We start from the raw sequence: 19,374 nt of genomic DNA on the forward strand, positions 1-19,374 counted from the left end.
CATAAGAAAACAGGTAAACCCAAATTGAGAAACATTCTACAAAATAACCGGCCTGTACTCAAAATTGTCAGTGGTATGAGCACAAAAAGCCTTCGAAATAGCTTGAAGAAACATGACAACTGAATGCAGTGCACCACCTGAAGTAAATTTTTACGTAAAAAACCACTAGCTTTTGAAAAAATTAATAAACTATTTCTCTTTATAAAGCCTAAAATCCTTTCTCCTTGAAGTGCAAATTATATTTTACTAATGAATTTACTAATTTCCTAATATTTAAACACATAAATTAATATTTTACTAATAACAAAACCACAAATAATCTGGGTCTAAAACTCCTCGCTAATCAAACTGTAAACAGGGGTGCTTGGGTGGCTCAGCTGGGTAAGAGGTTAAGCATCTGCCTTCGGTTTGGGTCACAAAATGGGCTTTCTGGGATCCTCCATGGGGAGACTGCTTTCCCTCTCCCTCTGTCTCCTCCCCCTTGCTCATGCTCTGTTTGTCCTGCTCTCTCAAATAAGTAAAATTTTAAAAAAATATAAAATGTAAACAAAAAACTTCAGTACTGGCTTGCTTCCTTAAGGGTTCCTGCTGACTACTGAAGAACACAAAACAAATTTCTTGTAATATTAAACAGCTTTGAAATTATTGAAGCTAGATAATGACTTGGAAAAATGCTTATTAGTAGTAAGTAAAAAAGCAAAGCCACAAACACATACATATATACAGATACACACATAATAAACCACAAATTTGGAAAAAAGGGAAGAAGAATTTGTCTCCATTGCTTATATCTGCAACATGGGATTCTTCTTCTTTTTTAAAAAATGATCTCCACACTCATCATGGAGCTCAAAGTCACTTACCCCGAGATCAAGAGTCACATGCTCTACTGACTGAGCCAGCCAGGTGTCCTGGGATTATTATTCTTTTCTGCAATTAACATTTTATTTTTTATTATAGAAAGTAAACCTCAACTTACCAAACCCTCACTCTATTTCCTTAGTTTCTATCAGAGAAACAAAGGAGATTCTTCTTAAAAAAAAAAAAAAAGATTTATTTCAAGAGAGGGGTGGGTGCCTTGGTGGCTCAGTCAGTTAAGCATCTATCTGCCTTTGGCTAGAGTCATGAACTTGGGGTCCTAGAATCAAGCCCTGTGTGAGGCTCCCTCCTTAGTTGGGAGTCTGCTTCTCCTAACTCCACTGTCCCTCTCTCCACTCATATTCTCTCTCACTCACACTCTCTCTCAAATAAATAAAATCTTAAAGGAAAAAAACAATTTCTTTCAGACAGAGGATGCAAGTATGAGCGGGGGTAGGGCAGAGGGCAAAGGAGAGAATCCCAAGCAGACTCCCTGCTGAGTGGTGAGGCCAAATGTGGGGCTTAATCCCATGACCTGTACCTAAACCAAGAATGGATGCTTAACCTACTAGTCACCCAGGTGCCCCAAAAAGAGATTCTTACGCCAGGGATGAGAAGCAAGTATTTTTTTAACAAGGTCCACTTTAGGGTGAAAAGGGAGGCTTTATTTAATCTCCATGAAGGTGGGGGGGATGGGGTTCTTATACTCCTACAACTCTAATTATTTTATTAACTAGTGAAGAATGTGGGAAAAAATTATTTTAACCACTAAAATATTATCTTGGATTATTTAAAAAGTAACATCACCGTGGAGGCAGTTTTTATTCTTTCATCTTTTATGTTACTTCTATTTTCCATTTTAGCCTCTTCTGAATAACCATGAGAAGTACTAGTAACTCCAATTTTTTTTCTTAAACAGATAGGAAAAAAAAAAAAGGCTGCATGACCCAGGTCCTATGAAGTTTAATTCATTCCACCTAAAGCAAACTTCATTGTTTGTCCACTATTGTGTTTAGTTGGAGATTAAAATCAGGAACTGCCACATAGCCCTTTCCCAACTTGGACCTCCCTCCATGAAAATTGCAGGACTGTCTTCAGAGCTCCTCACTACCCAAAGCAAAACTGTAAAATGTGCTTTTATTATTTGTTTATAATACTCTCACGGTTCCCTTTTCTTCAAGCTTTTCTGTCTTCCTGGCATCTCCTTCATCCCCATTCTCAGTGTTCTTCCATTCATCAATCAACCCTGCCAGGCCAAACCAGAGAAGTGTCATAACAGGTGCTTGCATTTGCCCTTTCACATTCAGGATTTCCTTTTCTATCAGCAGACAATCTAGCTTCTATCCTGCAATTTAACCACCACACACACGCATAAAACAAATGAAAAAAGGAATCTTTTACTCCCATTGTTTATTCTATCATCAACCATATTTGAATTGATATGTATTTGTTTAATATGTATCAGTATTTGCATCTTAGAATGATGAGCCATGGCTGAAAAAGAGTGTACCAGAGTTAACCAGGCATACTCTAGAGCCAGAGGGCCTGGTTCAAATTCTGACTCTTTTACTTGCTAGCTGCACTACTTTGGGCTCTTTATGCAGTATTTCTTTAAAAGGAGGGTAAAAACACTAGCTGCCTTGTAAGGTTCCTTTAAGGCATAACTGACTTAATATATGTAAAACACTAACAGGACCTGGGCATGGCAATCAGTAAATGCTATTTTACTATGCCCTTTAACCATAACTGTGGAAAGAAGGGTTTAGTCTTCTATTAAAATTGTCAGGAAAAAAGCATATTAAGAAAATATTCTTACAGTTAGGCAGCCCATTAAGTTGTATTATGAGGGTAAGATGGGAAGAAAATTTAGTCTTTTTTTTTTTTAAGGATTTTACTTATTTATTTGACAGAGAGAGACACATAGAGAGAGGGAACACAGCAGAGCGAGTGGCAGAGGGAGAAGCAAGCTCCCCGCAGAGCAGGGAGGCCAATGCAGGGCTAGATCCCAGTACCCTGAGATCATGACCTGAGCCAAAGGCAGACGCTTAACGACTGAGCCATCCAGGGCCCCAGAAATTTAGTCTTTTATGGTAGACAGGGAGACAAAATAAAAGCTAAAGGTGCCATCACTCAGGGCAGTGTGGTGTCACTGAAGAATCTTCCATGGAGATGCTAGTTGCTAGGTGAATATTCTGAAAGCCTATTTCTGGTAACTCCTATTAACAAAATCAGGTGTGCTGGGTTACACAGTATCTTCTTTGTGTGGCCCTGCAGGAGAGTTCTAAACACTTCAGTGCTGGGAAACATGCACTGAAATATGCACCTTAAAACCAATCTTCACTTTTTTGCTTTTCTCTATTAATTACATCATGCCGAAAATATGCACTATTACGCATCAGACTTACCTCTTACTGTAGTGTTTGTTTTCTCCTGAATTTCTTTAGCTATGGTCTTTAATTTGTGATGTTGTATTTTACTCAGTCACCCCAATTTTTAAATTTTTTAATAGTGGGCATAAATAAATGCATAAAGACCCCAAAGGGACTCTCTTTGTACTATGATTTCTTTTTCACCTCCTTAGCCATACCATGAAATGATTATTTTGCTTTTCCCCAAAACAACTGGCATTACTTTAATACTTCCTGAGTTTTGGGTTTCCTCCTTCCTGTATTAGTAGCCACCCAGGTACTGCTCTACCATTTTAGCCTTTACACCCACACTCACAGCTTTACCTGAGAATAGGAGGCTCAGGATAATCCTGAGAACAGAGATCCTTAGAGCCAGTTGATATGAATGTGGGTTGCCCTTAGGGTCTATCTAGCCTGGCTCACTATCCCTGTTACCATGACTCCAAAAGAGATTTTCTAGTTTGACCTGGAATGTGTTCTCCAAAATTCTGATACACTCTTTTTCTAATAATTTAAATGTGTGATTCATTTCATGAGATCTGTGCTCAATTTAAATGCTTAATACACACCTCCTAACATTTTTACAAAAAGTGATGTTCCTAGAATGCACCCTTTTCACCAAGGAGTTTTACCGTATAAACAAAGCAATACTCTTCATTTGGGATCTTTTCCCACTCTTACCAATCAAAACATGTTTGTCCCACCAGGATAAAGGGTCAATTATCACCATTTTTGTTAATGAGAATAGCAAAGGATATTGCAAGGATAATGAGACTGAAGCTAGATGTTAGGCCAGCATCTATCTATCTCCTGCTGAAAACCTAGTGGGACAAACAGGTCCACTTTACACTGAATAAGTGGAATTTTTCTTTTCCCAATGTTGACTTGACAAAGGTTAGTTTTATCTGACTGAGAAGCCATGTGAACCAAGTGCAGAGTAATATAACACAAAGACTGGTGCTTTCTCAGGGCTTTATTATCTTTGCTGCAGATACACAGAGCAGAAGTCAATCTCCTTTCAGTAAGTTCCTCTCCCTGCCTGGCAGATAACAAGAAGGTGCCACTTCCCACCTGTCCGTCCTCCTGAACTCTCCTTTTTTTCAGCCAAGAAGCAGGTGAGACGGTAGACTGATCTTTAATGTAGGTATAATGCAGTGAGAAGAGGAAGAGACTCTTCCTTTCAAAACAGGATAACGAGTCCTATTTTCAAGAACATTTAGCTGAATTCAAAACTAGACACAAATTAGCTTCAGAACACTAGGAAACAATACCGACACAATATCTCAAGTCCCTTCATGTTCTAAAATTCTGAGATACTTAATGTTAACTGTAAAATTTTACCATATTAAATAAAAGGGATAATGAAGGTCAAAATAAAGAACTTATTACAATGTAAACAAAGTCATCTCCTCAAGGAGGAAAGTTTGGGTTCTGAATTTGATGAAGTTCTTAAGTTCCGGAATTTTAACATCTAGTGTAAAGCACCTAAAGTAAATCTGTTTGAAGTTTAAGTAAAATGGAGACAGTGTCTTACGGATGTGCCATCCAACTGACCAGTATGCAGAATTAGCCAAATGAGGAACGGTTTGAGTATCGTAGGTCATCAGACTATATGGCTTTAAGATGCTTCCAACCTGGAAAGAATATCCCAGTGTATTCTGATTAAAGAAGTTCCTCAGACTACCAATACGAGTGACTATGGAGACCTAGTACTAAAAGAGAGAAGGAGGAACAATGTTCTCCCATCCATACCAAGACAGGAATCATTCCACTCCCAGCTCCTTCCTGGCATACATGTGTTCTGTCCTAAAATGTCCTAAAATGGCACTGTTGTAAATAACAGAGCTCACTTTTTTTTTTTTTTAAAGATTTTATTTATTTATTTGACAGACAGAGAGATCACAAGTAGGCAGAAAGAGAAGGAAGGGAAGCAGGTTCCCTGCTGAGCAGAGAGCCTGATGCGGGGCTCGATCCCAGGACCCTGAGACCATGACCTGAGCCGAAGGCAGAGGCTTAATCCACTGAGCCACCCAGGCGCCCCCAGAGCTCACTTTAAAAAAAAAAAAAAATTTATTTTTTATAAACATATATTTTTATCCAGAGCTCACTTTTTATTTCCAACTTGGATCTAAGCAGGTCCTCGACTTCACTGTATACACCAGTAATTTCATTGTTGTATTTGGTTCTGTGTACAATTTTGAGCCCTACAAGATCCATGTCTCAAAAATGCCATGGTATATATAATCTTTAATCATCTATTCGGTCACTCATTTATTTATTCAGCAAATATTAAATTGCATACCTAACCACACGGTAGGTACTACTGAGCAGTGAAATTAAAAGGAAAAAAGTGTCCCTGTTCTCAATGACTGTTATAGCCTAGTGAAACAATACACAACTGAAGATGGTTAATCCCAAGATGAGGGTGTGTTGCACATGACATAGAAGAGCTTGAGGTAAACAGTTTACTTAGAGAAGGCTGCTAAATATAATCCTGGAGAGGAGACACAGAGAACAAGTTCTATTGTATCAAGTGGAGGACAGAAGTAAAGGGGTATGCAAAGGCAGGGAGGTACGAGAAAATATGGCGAAAGTCAGAGTGTTGTAAGGAGCACATTATTTTGCAGCTGAAAGTGCAAAGGGTTAGAGGAATTGGAAAGAACATTGCATTGAGGCTGGATTCTGGGACTGTATGGTGAATGAGGCGAAATTCTGCTGTTGAGAAGCTTACCATCTAGAGAAAGAAAAAGACCTTTACTTTCAACAGCTCATTTCAGTAAGGCTGGTATCCTGGTGGAAGAACCCACAGGGAACTGTGGCTGGAAAGGCACAAAGAAAAGCCTTAAAATACAACACTAAAATTTTATCTGATAGACAACAGATTCTCTAAATGGATAAGAATCACATTAGTGGCAATGTGGACCAATAAAGAAGCTTCTGCCAAAGCCCAGGCAAACAATGTGATGGACCTGAAGTAGGCCATCCTACTGTGGCAATTATACAATGTCTTCTTCTAGCCAGGCAAATGGGGATACTTTCAAATCTATCATGTCAAGAACAAAATGAAAAGGCCAGAGCAGTATTTTCTGGAATTCCTTATACTTCAGGACTCAGAAAGAAGCTACGTCAAAAAATGTTTAAAAGCCCTTCCTTGAGGGGTGCCTGGCTGGCTCAGCTGCAAGAACACGTGACTCTTGATCACAGGTTTGTGAGTTCAAGCCCCACACTTGGTACAGAGATTACGAAAAATAAATAAATGAACTTTAGGAAAAAAGGCCTTCCTTGAAAAAAAAATCTCAATGATAACATGAATTTAAATTTTAGTTCAGACAAGTTTAAAGCCAGTAATAGGCATAGAGGTAAGCAAACTGTGGAATACCAATTTGATAGAATTAACAGGCACTGAAAATGACAACCACAAACTACACTAAAAATCAAAGAAATTTAAAATATACAAAGAAAAAACAATAAAAATCTGTATGTGCAGGAGGTTACTGTATATGGTATATGAATATATATGTTGACAGACTAACAGAAAAAAAAGAAAGTTAAAATAATGTTCTATTATTTTTTTCCATCTTCTACAGTAACAGAATGAAATGAAATTTAAAAAAGTCAACCCAAGATTAATATTTATTGTATCTAATTGGGCCTAGCCTAGGTGGGCTACACCCAATTTCTTTGTTCTTGGTTTTCTAGGATGGTTTTTACATACGGCCTTAATGTCCAGCTACACTATTACTAAATACAAAACAACAAACACATACTTTGGCTTGAAAAATGCTTAAAATTCCTATTATGAACAGCTATCTCCCTTCCAATACAAAAAAAAAGGCAAATTCAAATAAACTAAAGGGGTCAAAGAATACAGAGGAAACAAATCACATAAATAATTTCTGCATATGTCTCTTGAATGCTTCAGAGTCAGGTCTCTGGAAAATGGTTCTGATACCTAAGGGCCTTTTTTAAAGGCATTTTTTAAAAATTTAGTCAACAAACATACTGTTTATTGTGTATCTATAAACCATGCACTTTACTCTAAGTATACAAAGAGAAAATAAAACACTGTCCCTGCCCCCAGGAGCTCATGGTTTAAAAGGAAAGAATGGTTACAAATAATTGCAATTAAGTAGGGTGAGTCCTCTAACAGAGGTATGTACAAAGATACTGAAATGAGTAAAAAGCAGAGGTCAATGAGAAAAGTCAGGGTAAGCTTCTTAGGGGAGTTAGGTACTAAATGAGTTACAGGAGGGGAAAGATGACTTGAATAGCATGTGCGAGGAAGTGTGAAACATGAAACAATCAGGGAAATGTGGGTAATTTTATGTTAGTTCCTATGGTCAAGGGAGGGAGGGAAAGAACAACAGGAAATGAAGTTAATGGAGTAGACAGGGGGGAAAAAATCACAAAGGGTCTTGTATTCAAAGTAGAGGATTTGGCCATTACTCAATTCTGTCAAATATAAACTGCCATAAGTTAAAAGGTGAACCATGAATTTATGTACTGTAAGAAAGGAAAAAAAAAAAAAAAAGCTTTCTGCTGGCGTCTCTTAAGAAGTTTTATAGAATACTCCTGCACAAAGACAGACTAACAAGTGATAACAACTTCAGCTTAAGGTAAAGAAATAAACCAGCTATGCAGAATGGAAGAGCAAGGAACTTCATTTCTCAACTTGCCCTTAGGTGAAAGGAGGAGGGAAAACTCTCTTCACTGAGAACTGAACTCTAGGCATGTCTGTAGCCTGAACTAAAGCTATTACAAGTATGGTCTAAAAACAAACAAAATAAACAGCAAAAACTTTAACGTGGTCTCCTGCTGACGTGTCCCTAAATGCTTGGCAGAAACAAATACAGATTTTCTTTGGATAAACTAAACCTGAATCCAGAACAACAGCAATTTAATATGCAATCTCATTTCAAAACTGATCAATAAAAAATGTGCATCTTAGAACTGATAGAAAACAGTAGATCTTATAGTCTTAAATCTGGAGAGTTTCCTAATTACCTGAGGAACTTTTTAAAAATACTTATTACCAGGCCACATACCTCAAACAGGTAGGCCTAAAGCAGAGCCCTGGAATCTCTATTTTAACAAGCTACCCAGGGCTTTTTCTTACACAATCAGAAAGACATCAAACATTAGAACCATCCCCTGAAAACTCCTACTGTAGACAATAAAGAATAGTATGATTTTAAGCCAGAGAATAATTAGATCAGAGGAACACTTTAAGAAGGCCACTGTGGTGCCAGTAGACTTTGTGGAGAAGATAACAATAGAAGAGGGTAAGGAAAGGCGATGGAGGAGTAGTAAATAAATAATAAAATTTAGTGAAATAGTTTTAAAGCAAGAGATTGTGATTAAATATAACAATGGGGAGAAAAATAAGAGAGTATCAAGGAGGCGGAAATAGAATTTTATGAAAATCAGATGAAGGTAGAGGGGTATAATTTAATTCTAAAAACTTTCTGAGGAAATGCCCCTAATCAGCATTACAGCCACTAGGCCTTTATAATAAATCTGAGTATACTAATCCAATTTATAGATGTAAAGTAATAAGGTGTAAGAGCTACACAGAATTCTGTACTAAATATCAAATGTTCCAAATGCAACTAACACTCAAAATGATTTCCAAGTTCAGATGTAAGCACAGAGAGATTTTATCCTTAATGTTTTACATTTCTATGAATTAATGTATACACACTGAAAAGTTAAAATCTCTTTGGGCATAAAAGAATTTTCACTGGCTGATAAATTTAAATTACAAACAGAAAACAATGAATCAACAAACTTACGCTGAATATGAATGAACTGTTTTGGCTGTTTAAACTCTCCTTTGTACAAGCGATTGTAATAGTTGACGTTGCTCTCTGCCTCAGGAACTGGAATGACCATGCTCTCCTTTTTTTCTCTAAACACTTGCTGTGCTGAAATAGCTCGCTGTAAGTGATGTTCCTGGAAAATGTAAAGTAGGCAACATAAGTCGTTTTAATAATGTTAATTTAATGCATAATTCTACTTAAAATTTTTTTGTTTAATAACTTCAAGGTGACTTAAGAATTAATTATAAACAGTTTCTTTGCCATTGAACTATAGAAAGCACTGCCACTGATAACACTTGTGCTCATCCTAGTATCACCTTAGATGTTTGTAATTTTATTAAGCAGAATTTTCTTTAAAGATTATACACATATTCACAAACTAAAATTTAACATCTCAATTAAAAGAAAATTGATTCCTTGTTTGCTAAATTAACAGAGGTGTTTGTCACCAATACCAGCATATGGGAAAATATGCAAATGACAATGTCACAGGTTTTCATTATCTTCTCCAAGTAAACACCTGAAACTTCAAAAGTACAAAATATGAATAACTCAAAAAAAGAAAAAAATTACTTTCAACAGACATATTACTATCACAGCAAGAAATATATATATATATATGTTTTTTAAAGATTTCATTTATTTATTTGACAGAGAGACACACAGTGAGAGAGGGAAAACAGGTCAGACAGTAGGAGAGGGAGGGAGAAGCAGGCTTCCTGCTGGGCTGGGAGCCTGATGTGGGGCTTGATCCCAGGACCGGGAGATCATGACTTGAGCCCAAGGGAGATAAGCTTAACAACTGAGCCACCCAGGCGCCCCAGCAAGAAATATTTTTGAACTAAGGTTAAACAAAAGTTCCTATAAAATACATCCTGATTCTAGTAACTTTCCATTCTCTTCACCACTTAATACCTACTTTCTTGGCCCACAAGGGACCATGCTCAACAAAGTAGTTTTCCTTTGTAGAAGGCAAATTAGGTCACATCACTCCACAATAGATCCCCTTCATACTCAGATTAAAGATTAAAATTATCACGGACTAATATAAGCCTTATTTCTCTCTGACCTTATCTTCTACCTCTCCCTACCCGTCCTTTATTGTAGCCACAGTGCCTTTCCTCCAGGTTCTTAAACATCCAAAAGGATTGCTTTTGAAATTCCTTCAAGTCTCATCTTATCAGAGAGAGGCCTTCTGTGGTTTCTTTATCTAGAAGAGTACTGGCTAAGAATTTATCAGATCATTCTTTCAATACATTTCAGAGCACCCAGTAGACACCAGATACTAAGAGTAAATGACAGACTCTGCTATTAAGGAACTTAGCTAGTAGAAGAGAGATACCTAAGTATACACTCAGATTTAGGCTTGACAGACTTGTCTCTTCTCAATTAGTCAAACCACAGTCTAAGGAGGCTAGAGAAAGATACCCAAAAAAAGTAAAATCTAAACTAAAACTTTCAGCATCAGGGCACCTGGGTAGCTCAGCCGGTAGAGCATCCTGATCTCAGGGTACTGGGACCTAGTCCCACATTAGGCTCTCTGTTCAGCAGCAAGTCTGCTTCTCCCTTTCCTTCTGTGACCCCTCTCCTTCTATGATCACTTTTGCTTTCTCTCAAAAAAAAAAAAAAAAAAAATCTTTAAAACTTTCAGGATTGATAGATTTAGATTTAGTAAGGCAAAGACCAAAAAAGAAAAAAAGAATCCAGGCAGAGAAAACAAAATGTCCAAAACAGACACAAGCTCAGAGACATTCCAAAAAAGCAAGCAACTGAGATAAAAGACAGGTGGGTGGGTGCTAGCTTATATTTGAGTTTTTCTACTTTCAATACCAGAAGAAATGTTTTTCTTCATAGGACAGGACCCCAAGTTGGAGCACTTCCTCATATAAATATTACTACCATTAGTAAGAGTCTTCAGTAAAAAACTTTTGAGTTAACTAAAAAATTTTGAGAGGATCAAACACACCCACAACAGCATCAAGAAATTAGGAAAGCCAGGCTCTGAAAGAGCAATTTCTAGCATTATTTAAGCTTATACTTTCCTATTACCTTGCTGACATTTCACCACTCATTGTCAAATAAAGTGAAGCAATATGAAAAGCCACCTTGTATTTTTATATTATTTTACAATTCTTAAAGTACAACCACAACCGCAAGCTTATTAACTCCTCAAAATTTGGGGACAAGTATAGATATTACATTACATCGTACATGAGACTGAAGAAACAAATGATTTGCTCTAAGTTATGGTATATATACATGAAAAGGTCAAATTTCAGGACTCTGATTTGAGTTTTTTTTTGACTATTCCATCTTTACTAGAATGGGCTGTTAAAAACAAACAAACAAAAGAAACCCGGGGGCCCCTGTTTAGCTCAGTCAGTTAAGCATCTGCCTTCAGCCCAGGTTATAAACCTGGGGTCCTGGGACCCAGCCCGACATCAGACTCCCTGCTCAGCAGGGAGCCTGCCTTCCTTCTTCCTCTGCCCCCTCCTTCCACTTGTGCTCTCTCTCTCAAATTTAAAAAAAAAAAAAAAAAAAAATCTTTAAAAAATAAAATAAAAATAAATAAAAAACCATGTTCTTGTAATGCTAATAATCTAGAAACATGGGTGGCAAGAGGAAACTGAGCTAACTGATAGTACATTTTTGATGTGAAGAGATTCTTTTGCTATATAATGGACTTTCTCCTAAGTACAAAACATTTTTAGGTATTAATCAATTACTGAAATACATCTTTAATAGATGAAGATTTAATATTATTTTAATTTTACATGTGAGGAAATTTAAAAATAGATCATAGATGACTCTCTTCTTGTTAACATAGCTGGCAGATGACAGAGCTGTAGCCAGAAATTAAGGAGACAGATCATGACACACTCCCCCATTTTAATTTACAGAACAAATTTAGCTCTAAAAATAAATTCTCAGCTATCACTTCCGTTCCCATATTATCAGACAGTCTCTCAACCTAAAAACTCAGAAAAAACCAACAATGATACAGCTTCTAGAGGCCTGAGCTTCATACAATAACCACAGCCAAGGACAAACATGCAAATATGGAAGCGGGTACCAGAGTTTTCATTTGTCTTTATTGGGGCAAAGACTGGCAGGAATAATGGTGATTCCTTGTTACACGCTGCATTGTATGCTGGTGAGGTTACTTAGTTATTAAAAATGCTACTTGCTTTCTTTTCCATTAAGAAGGTATTCTTTTAGACTCTTAATATCACAAAACAAACTGGGGGTTGCTGGGAGGTGGGGGAGTAGGGACAGGGTGGTTGGGTTATGGACATGGGGAGGGTATGTGCTATGGTGAGTGCTGTGAAATGTGTAAGCCTGATGATTCACAAACCTGTACCCCTGGGGCAAAAAAAACCATTATATGGTAATAAAAATAATTTTTAAAAAACAGGTATTCTTTTGACCTACCAACTCCACTTGGGAAATTCAACAAAGGCAACATACGATTAAATAAAATGCTTATCAGGCATTGTTTATAACAACAAAAAAAGACTAAATGGCATAAAGTCTAAATGGCAACAGGAATTAGTTATATAAAATTATGTTATATACATAAAACAGAACTCTTAGGTAGTAGTAAAAACCAACATAATGCAGACCTTTACTAACCTGAAAAGATGTTAGGATACTTTTTTGAGGTAAGACACGTGGGTGAGTGCCACTTTAGATGTACTAATATAACTTGCATAAATATAATGTGCATTATAACATGCTATAATATAAATAACATGTAGAAATATAAATGAGTAAGTGTTTAAAAAAATAGACTAAAAGAATACAGAACAGAATACACTACAAAATATTTTTTAGGTGGGCCTTATATTCTGTGCATCTGGTCTCTCATATTTTCCAAATATTCTGTAATAAATCTGTATTACTTTCCTGAGTTTAAAAAGTGGTATAAGTTTTGAATCTTTTTTTTTTTAAAGATTTTATTTATTTATTTGACAGAGAGAGATCACAAGTAGGCAGAGAGGCAGGCAGAGAGAGAGAGAGAGAGAGAGAGAGAGAGAGGAAAGCAGGCTCTCCGCTCAACAGAGAGCCCGATGCGGGACTCGATCCCAGGACCCTGGGATCATGACCTGAGCCGAAGGCAGCGGCTTAACCCACTGAGCCACCCAGGCACCCATAAGTTTTGAATCTTAAATGAAGGGACTCACCACCAATATACATGAAGTCACTTCTTATGACTTAGACTTCTGAAATATCCTCTTGAACCTTACTGTATTATACCTAAACATTTTTGTGTTTTCCTAGATAATTACATTCTCTGTGCCTTCTGTTTTTCCCAGTAGTATATGATAAACTGTTAAAAGCATACTAAAAGGAACTAAATAACTCATCGCTTTTAGTCATATATAATAGGTACCAATCACTATCCTATAAAATGTAGGGCAGGGACGCCTGGGTGGCTCAGTGGGTTAAAGCGTCTGCCTTTGGCTCAGGTCATGATCCCAGGGTCCTGGGATCGAGCCCCGCATCGGTCTCTCTGCTCAGCAGGGAGTCTGCTTCCTCCTCTTTCTCTGCCTGCCTCTCTGCCTAATTGTGATTTCTGTCTGTCAAATAAATAAATAAATCTTTAAAAAATAAAAAAAAAAAAATGTAGGGCAGAATTTTGGGGGGGACTGGGGAAGGAGTAAATTAAGGCACTATGGCCACATTGGTAGAAATCAGCAGTGTTGAAACCTGAATCCTTGTTTATATGTTTTTCATCTTGCTAACCTCATGCCCCAACTCTGGGTATCAGAATCCATTAATTCAGTGAGGCTGCATAAGGGGGGGAAAAAATCAAAGATTCTTCACTGGTATTTTAAAAATTTACATGCAAAATCTCCAATTAAAAACAGCAGGCTAAATGACTACATTTATCTACTTCACCAATTACAATAGTAAATTTACCAATAAAGGACCAAGTAACTTAGAAAGCCACAATAACAAAGAGAATGAGAGATGAGCCATTAGCCCTAAACAGAGTGTAGCAAAAATCTGGGAGATCAAAATCAAAAGATGGTTTTGAATCCCTGCAGAGGGAAAAGATAAAAACTGAACCCATCTGTCCTACAGAAAACAAGATAATGGGGATTTTGAAACACTAGTTAGAAACAGCTAAAATGAGACAAGCACTTCTTTGCCTGTTCCTCAAAGTAGATCATTCTACACAGACAGAAGAGGGCACCATGGAATAAGTAATACTGTGAACCACCCTTAACCTGTGGGAGTAAAGAAAACCTAAGTCTACAGGTATTATTAAAATTTTTAAAAGGATCCAACCTGTAATGATACATTCTATCCACTCTGGAAAGAGGAACAGAAAAAACACTTCAAGAAAAATGCACCAAACAAACTTAATTAAATATGCCCCAAAGAAGCATTTACAGATATGAAAAATATCTGTGAATCAAACTCCAAAAGCTAAGATCAGAGGAGGATGAAAAAATGAAAAAAATGAAAACAGCTAACTAACTCAGGGGAAAAAAGAAAAAAAATTATCTCAGAGATGAAGACTGAAGTTACTAGTAGCCAAGTGCAAAATGCACTCTAACAAGAAAGTGTTACATAAAGGTTGTCAAATGACCAAAAGAAGGAGATAAAGTAAAACAGTAAGATGTAAAACAAAGAAGGAACGACACTGATATAATTGGAGTCATGAAGAAGAAAAACAATGCAAAAGAATATTCAAAATAACAATCCCCTGAAATGTCTGTAAAACAGATCGGAATCTACATGTCAAAAAAAGCTCACAGGGGAACAGGATGACATACAAGAGCCCTCACCACCACAGGCACAATCTGACAATGCTTGGTACAGTCAGGAGAAGACACTCTGCTCATAGATTCTCTCTTGGGAAGAAAAGAGAAAAGTAGAATGCACATCCAACATTCCGGCTTTTTGGGACACTGCCCAAGGGACTAATTTCTGTCTCAGCTAACTCAAGAGCATGGACTGAAAGAGCCAGCATTCTTTGGATTCCTGGGAACTGCAGAGAACAAGAGAGCACTCAGAGTACTGTTGATGCACCAAAGAAATTATAGTACTGCACAGAGACACCAGAGGGAGCAAAAGGTAACAAACTCCTGAAAAACTAGCAATACTCTGTAACCAGGAAATTATGTGCACATGCCCAGAGAAGATGCATCTCCTGAAAAGGTTTGAGGGGCTTCCAGATTCTTTGCCTGGGCTGACTGGAAAAGGTCTTCCCAGTATGAAGCCAATTCGTAAGACTGGGAGAGCTGACTGTTTTTGAAAAATGCATAAATTAGGGGCACCTAACTGGCTCAGTTGGAAGAGTGACTCTTGATCTTGGGAGTCGTAGGTTCGAATCTCATCCTGGAGACAGAGATTACTTAAAAAAAAAAAAAAAAAAAAAAAGAAAAGAAAAGAAAGAAAGGAAAAAGCAAAGGAAAAAGAAAAAAGGTAAACAAACTTAAAAAAAATTTTTTTTAAAGATTTTATTTATTTATTTGACAGACAGAGACAAGTAGGCAGAGAGGCAGGAAGAGAGGAGGAAGCAGGCTCCCTGTTCAGCAGAGAGCCCGATTCAAGGCTTGATCCCAGGACCCTGGGAACACGACCAGAGCTGAAAGCAGAGGCTTTAACCCACTGAGCCACCTAGGTGCCACTTAAAACAAAATTTTAAGTAAAAAAACAAAATGCACAGGCTTGATGGCTCAGTTGATTAAGTGTCTCCTTTTGGCTCAGGTCATGATTCCGGTGTCCTAGGATCTCCTCCCACTGGGTTCCCTGCTCAGCAGGGAGCCTGCTTTTCTCCCTTGCTCATGCTCACTTCCTCTCACTTTTCTCTCTCTTAAAATAAATAAAATCTTAAAAAGAAAAATTTAAAAAAATGCACAAATTACAGTAAAAAAATAACAAGGTGCACCAAGAAATAGGAAATACACTCAAAAAAAAACTAAATAAACCTATCGAAAAGACCCTAAAGAAATGGAGATGTGTGGACTATTTGACAACAAAGTTTAAAATAATTATCTTAATAAAGCTCAACATGCTACAAAAACCCCCACAAATAGGCAGTTATATGAAACCAGGGGAACTGATGGCATGAACAAAATGAGACTAGCAATGAAGACATAAGAAATATCAAAAAGAACCAAACAAATTCTGGAGCTGAAGATTACAGTAACCAAATTGAAAAACCCACTAAAGGGATTCAACAGCATACTTCATTAAGCAGAGGAAATAATTAGTGAACTCAAAAAGAAATCATTTGAAATTATTTAGTCAGAGGAACAAAAAAGGGGTAAAGAAATGAAGAAAGCCTAAGAGATTTAGATGACACTGCTGACAGACCAATATAAATATTATGGAAGCCCCAAAAGGAGAAAAGAGAAAGGAACAGAGAACTTGAAAAAACAATGGCTGAAAATCATATCAGAGGAAAGAAATCCAAATCAAAAATGCTCAATAACATCAGCAAAGATGAACTCAAAGTCCACACTAAGACACATTGTAATCAAACCGCCAAAAGTCAAAGACAAAGACAGAATCTTGAAAGCAGCAAGTGAAAAGCAAATCATCATGTACAAAGGAATACCCATAAAATTATCAACAATTTCTCATCAGAAATATTACATGCCAGAAAGGAATGGGCTCATAAAGTCAAAGCACTGGAAGAAAAAACTGCCAATCAAGATATTACATCTGGAAAAACTGTCGTTCAAAAATGACAAAGGACAAACAATGACCTATCCATATAAATAAAAAATGAGGGAATTTATATCCACTAGCCCTGTCTTTAAGAATTGCTAAAAGGAGTCATTTCAAGTTGAAACAAAAAGACACTTAACAACACAAAAACATTCAAAAACATAAAACTCTGGTAAAGATATATATATAGACAAATACAGAATCTTGAATACTATAATGGTGGTGCATAAGTCATTTTTGATTCTGGTATAGAACTTAAACGATAAAAGCATAAGAGCAAGAATTAAGGGTGCCTGGGGGGCTCAGCTGGCTGAGACGCTGGCTGCCTTTGGCTTAGGTCATGATCCTGGAGTCCCAGGATGGAGTCCCGCATCAGGCTCCCTACTCAGTGGGGAGTCTGCTTCTCTCTCTGACCCTCCCCCCTTTCATGCTCTCTCTCTCTCTCTCACTCTTTCTTAAATAAAATCTTAAAAAAAAAAAGTGTTAATAAAGAAATGTTAAGGACACAAAATGTAGAAAGACTGAATTTATGACATTGATAACATAAAACAAGAGATATAAACAATTTGAACTTTTCTACACAAATGAGCTCTTCAGTTAAAAAAAAAAAAAACTGTTATACTGTGTTTTCATTTGTCTCAGTATTTTCCAAATTCCTCTGTGACTTCTTTCTTGATCCACTGATTTGTTCAGAAGTGTGTTGTTCAGTTTCCACATATTTGTGACTTTCAGTTTTCCTTTGCTGTTATTTCTAGTTTTATTCCATTGTGGTTGGAAAATATACTTGGTATGATTTCATACTTCTTAAATTTGATAGAAGTTGTTTTGTGGCCTAATGTGATCTATCTTGGAGAAGGTTCTGTTGTATACTTGAGAAAAATAGGTATTCTGCTGTTATTGTGTGGAGTGTTCTGTGTATGTCAAGCTCTTACCAAATAACTGAGAAGGAAAAACTTCCAAATTCATTTAACGAGACCAGTACTACCCTGATAGCAGGATCAGACAAATACTACAAGACGGAGGAGGGGGGAATGGGTGAAAATAGTCAAAAGGTACAAACTTCCGGTTACAATTTTAAGAAGTTGTGGGGATGTAATGTACAGCATGGTGGCTATAGTTAAAAATACTATACTGTATACTTCCAAAAATGTTCACGGACTGTAACAGTAACAGAAATACCATAGGATCTGGCAATCCCACTTTTATGTGTATATCCAAAAGAACTGAAAATAGGATTTAGAAGAGGTATTTGCATATCCATGTTCACTGCAGTGTTATTCATAATAGCCTGTGGTGGAAGGAATCCAAATGTTTACTGACAGATGAAGGGCTAAACAAAATGTGGTATATACATATAATGGAGTATTAACCTTAAAAGGAAGGCAATTCTGATACATGCTATCACATGGATGAACCCTGAGAACATTATGCTAAGTGAAATAAGTTAGTCCTGGTCACAAAAAGACAAATCCTGTATGATTTCACTTACATGTTACATAAAGTAGTCAAATTCTTTCTTTCTTTTTTTTTTCCCCAAGATTTTGCTTTTAAGTAATCTCTACACCCAACGTGGGGCTTAAACTCACAACGCTGAGATCAATTGTCACCTGTTCTACCAACTGAGCCAACCAGGCATACCTAAAGTGGTCAAATTCTTAAAAATCACAAGTATAATGGTGGTTGCTAGGGACTAGAAGAAGAGGAAAAAAGAAGCTGTTTGCTCAATGGGTATAGATGCAATTTTCCAAGATGAAAAAGTGCTACATATCTGTTAACACTGCATATAGTTAACACTATTGTATTGCAAATTTTAAAACTTCAGGTGGCAAATTTTAGGTTTTTAGTTCTTTACTACAACAATTAACAAAAAGCTTATTAAGTACTTGGCAAAAGTAATCCAAAACAACAACCAATTTTGACAAATTTCTGAATAAAACTATTTCAAAAATAATGAAAAATTCTCAAAGACTCCAAACAATAATAGTAAAATAACAGTATTAATTATTATAAACTAATATATTATTAAAGTATGAAAAAAAAAAACCAGACTAAAATCAGACTTCAAAAACAACATAGTGCAAAATATCAATGAAGCAACATTCTGAGAAACCTCAATGAATGAAAAGTATGAAGGATTTTAAATTCAGCTAAGCTGTTCTTCAAGTAGCAAGGTTCCAGAAGGAACTCAGGGAATTTTATAAGAGACTTTTGACAAATCTACTAGAATAGCACTGTTCAACAGAAATATAATGCAAGCCACACATGGCAGCCATATATTTAAATTTTCTAGCAGCCTCACTTAAAAAAGAAGAGGTGAAATTAGTTTTAATAATACATTTTATTTAAGCCAATGTACATATCTATCTACAATGTTATCATTTCAACACACAATCAATTAAGAAATCTATAGAGATACTATGTATTTTTTTCTCCCATAACAAGTCTACAAAAACTGGTGTGTATTTTACTTGACTGGAACAACTAAACTCAGACTAGCCATATTTCAAGCGCTCAAAAGCCACAAGTGACTACTGGCTATATATTGGAGAGTATAGGCCATCTTCACCTTGGTGTCATTCAACCAAGCGATAACTTATAAA

The 19,374-nt window shown here is 36.6% G+C and overlaps 1 protein-coding gene across 2 annotated transcripts in view; it reads right to left on the bottom strand.

Moving 5' to 3' along the window:
- EPC2 (enhancer of polycomb homolog 2) overlaps nt 1-19,374 on the bottom strand; it is a 114,119-nt gene that overhangs the window by 59,765 nt on the left and 34,980 nt on the right. For both annotated transcript variants that reach the window (XM_044242513.1, XM_044242512.1), the window contains exon 2: nt 9,059-9,218. In XM_044242513.1, the coding sequence (XP_044098448.1) occupies nt 9,059-9,218 (160 nt within the window). The remainder of the gene's footprint in view (nt 1-9,058; nt 9,219-19,374) is intronic.

The sequence above is a fragment of the Neovison vison genome, chromosome 3 (assembly GCF_020171115.1).
Source record: "Neovison vison isolate M4711 chromosome 3, ASM_NN_V1, whole genome shotgun sequence".
Classification (NCBI taxonomy): Eukaryota; Metazoa; Chordata; class Mammalia; order Carnivora; family Mustelidae; genus Neogale; species Neogale vison.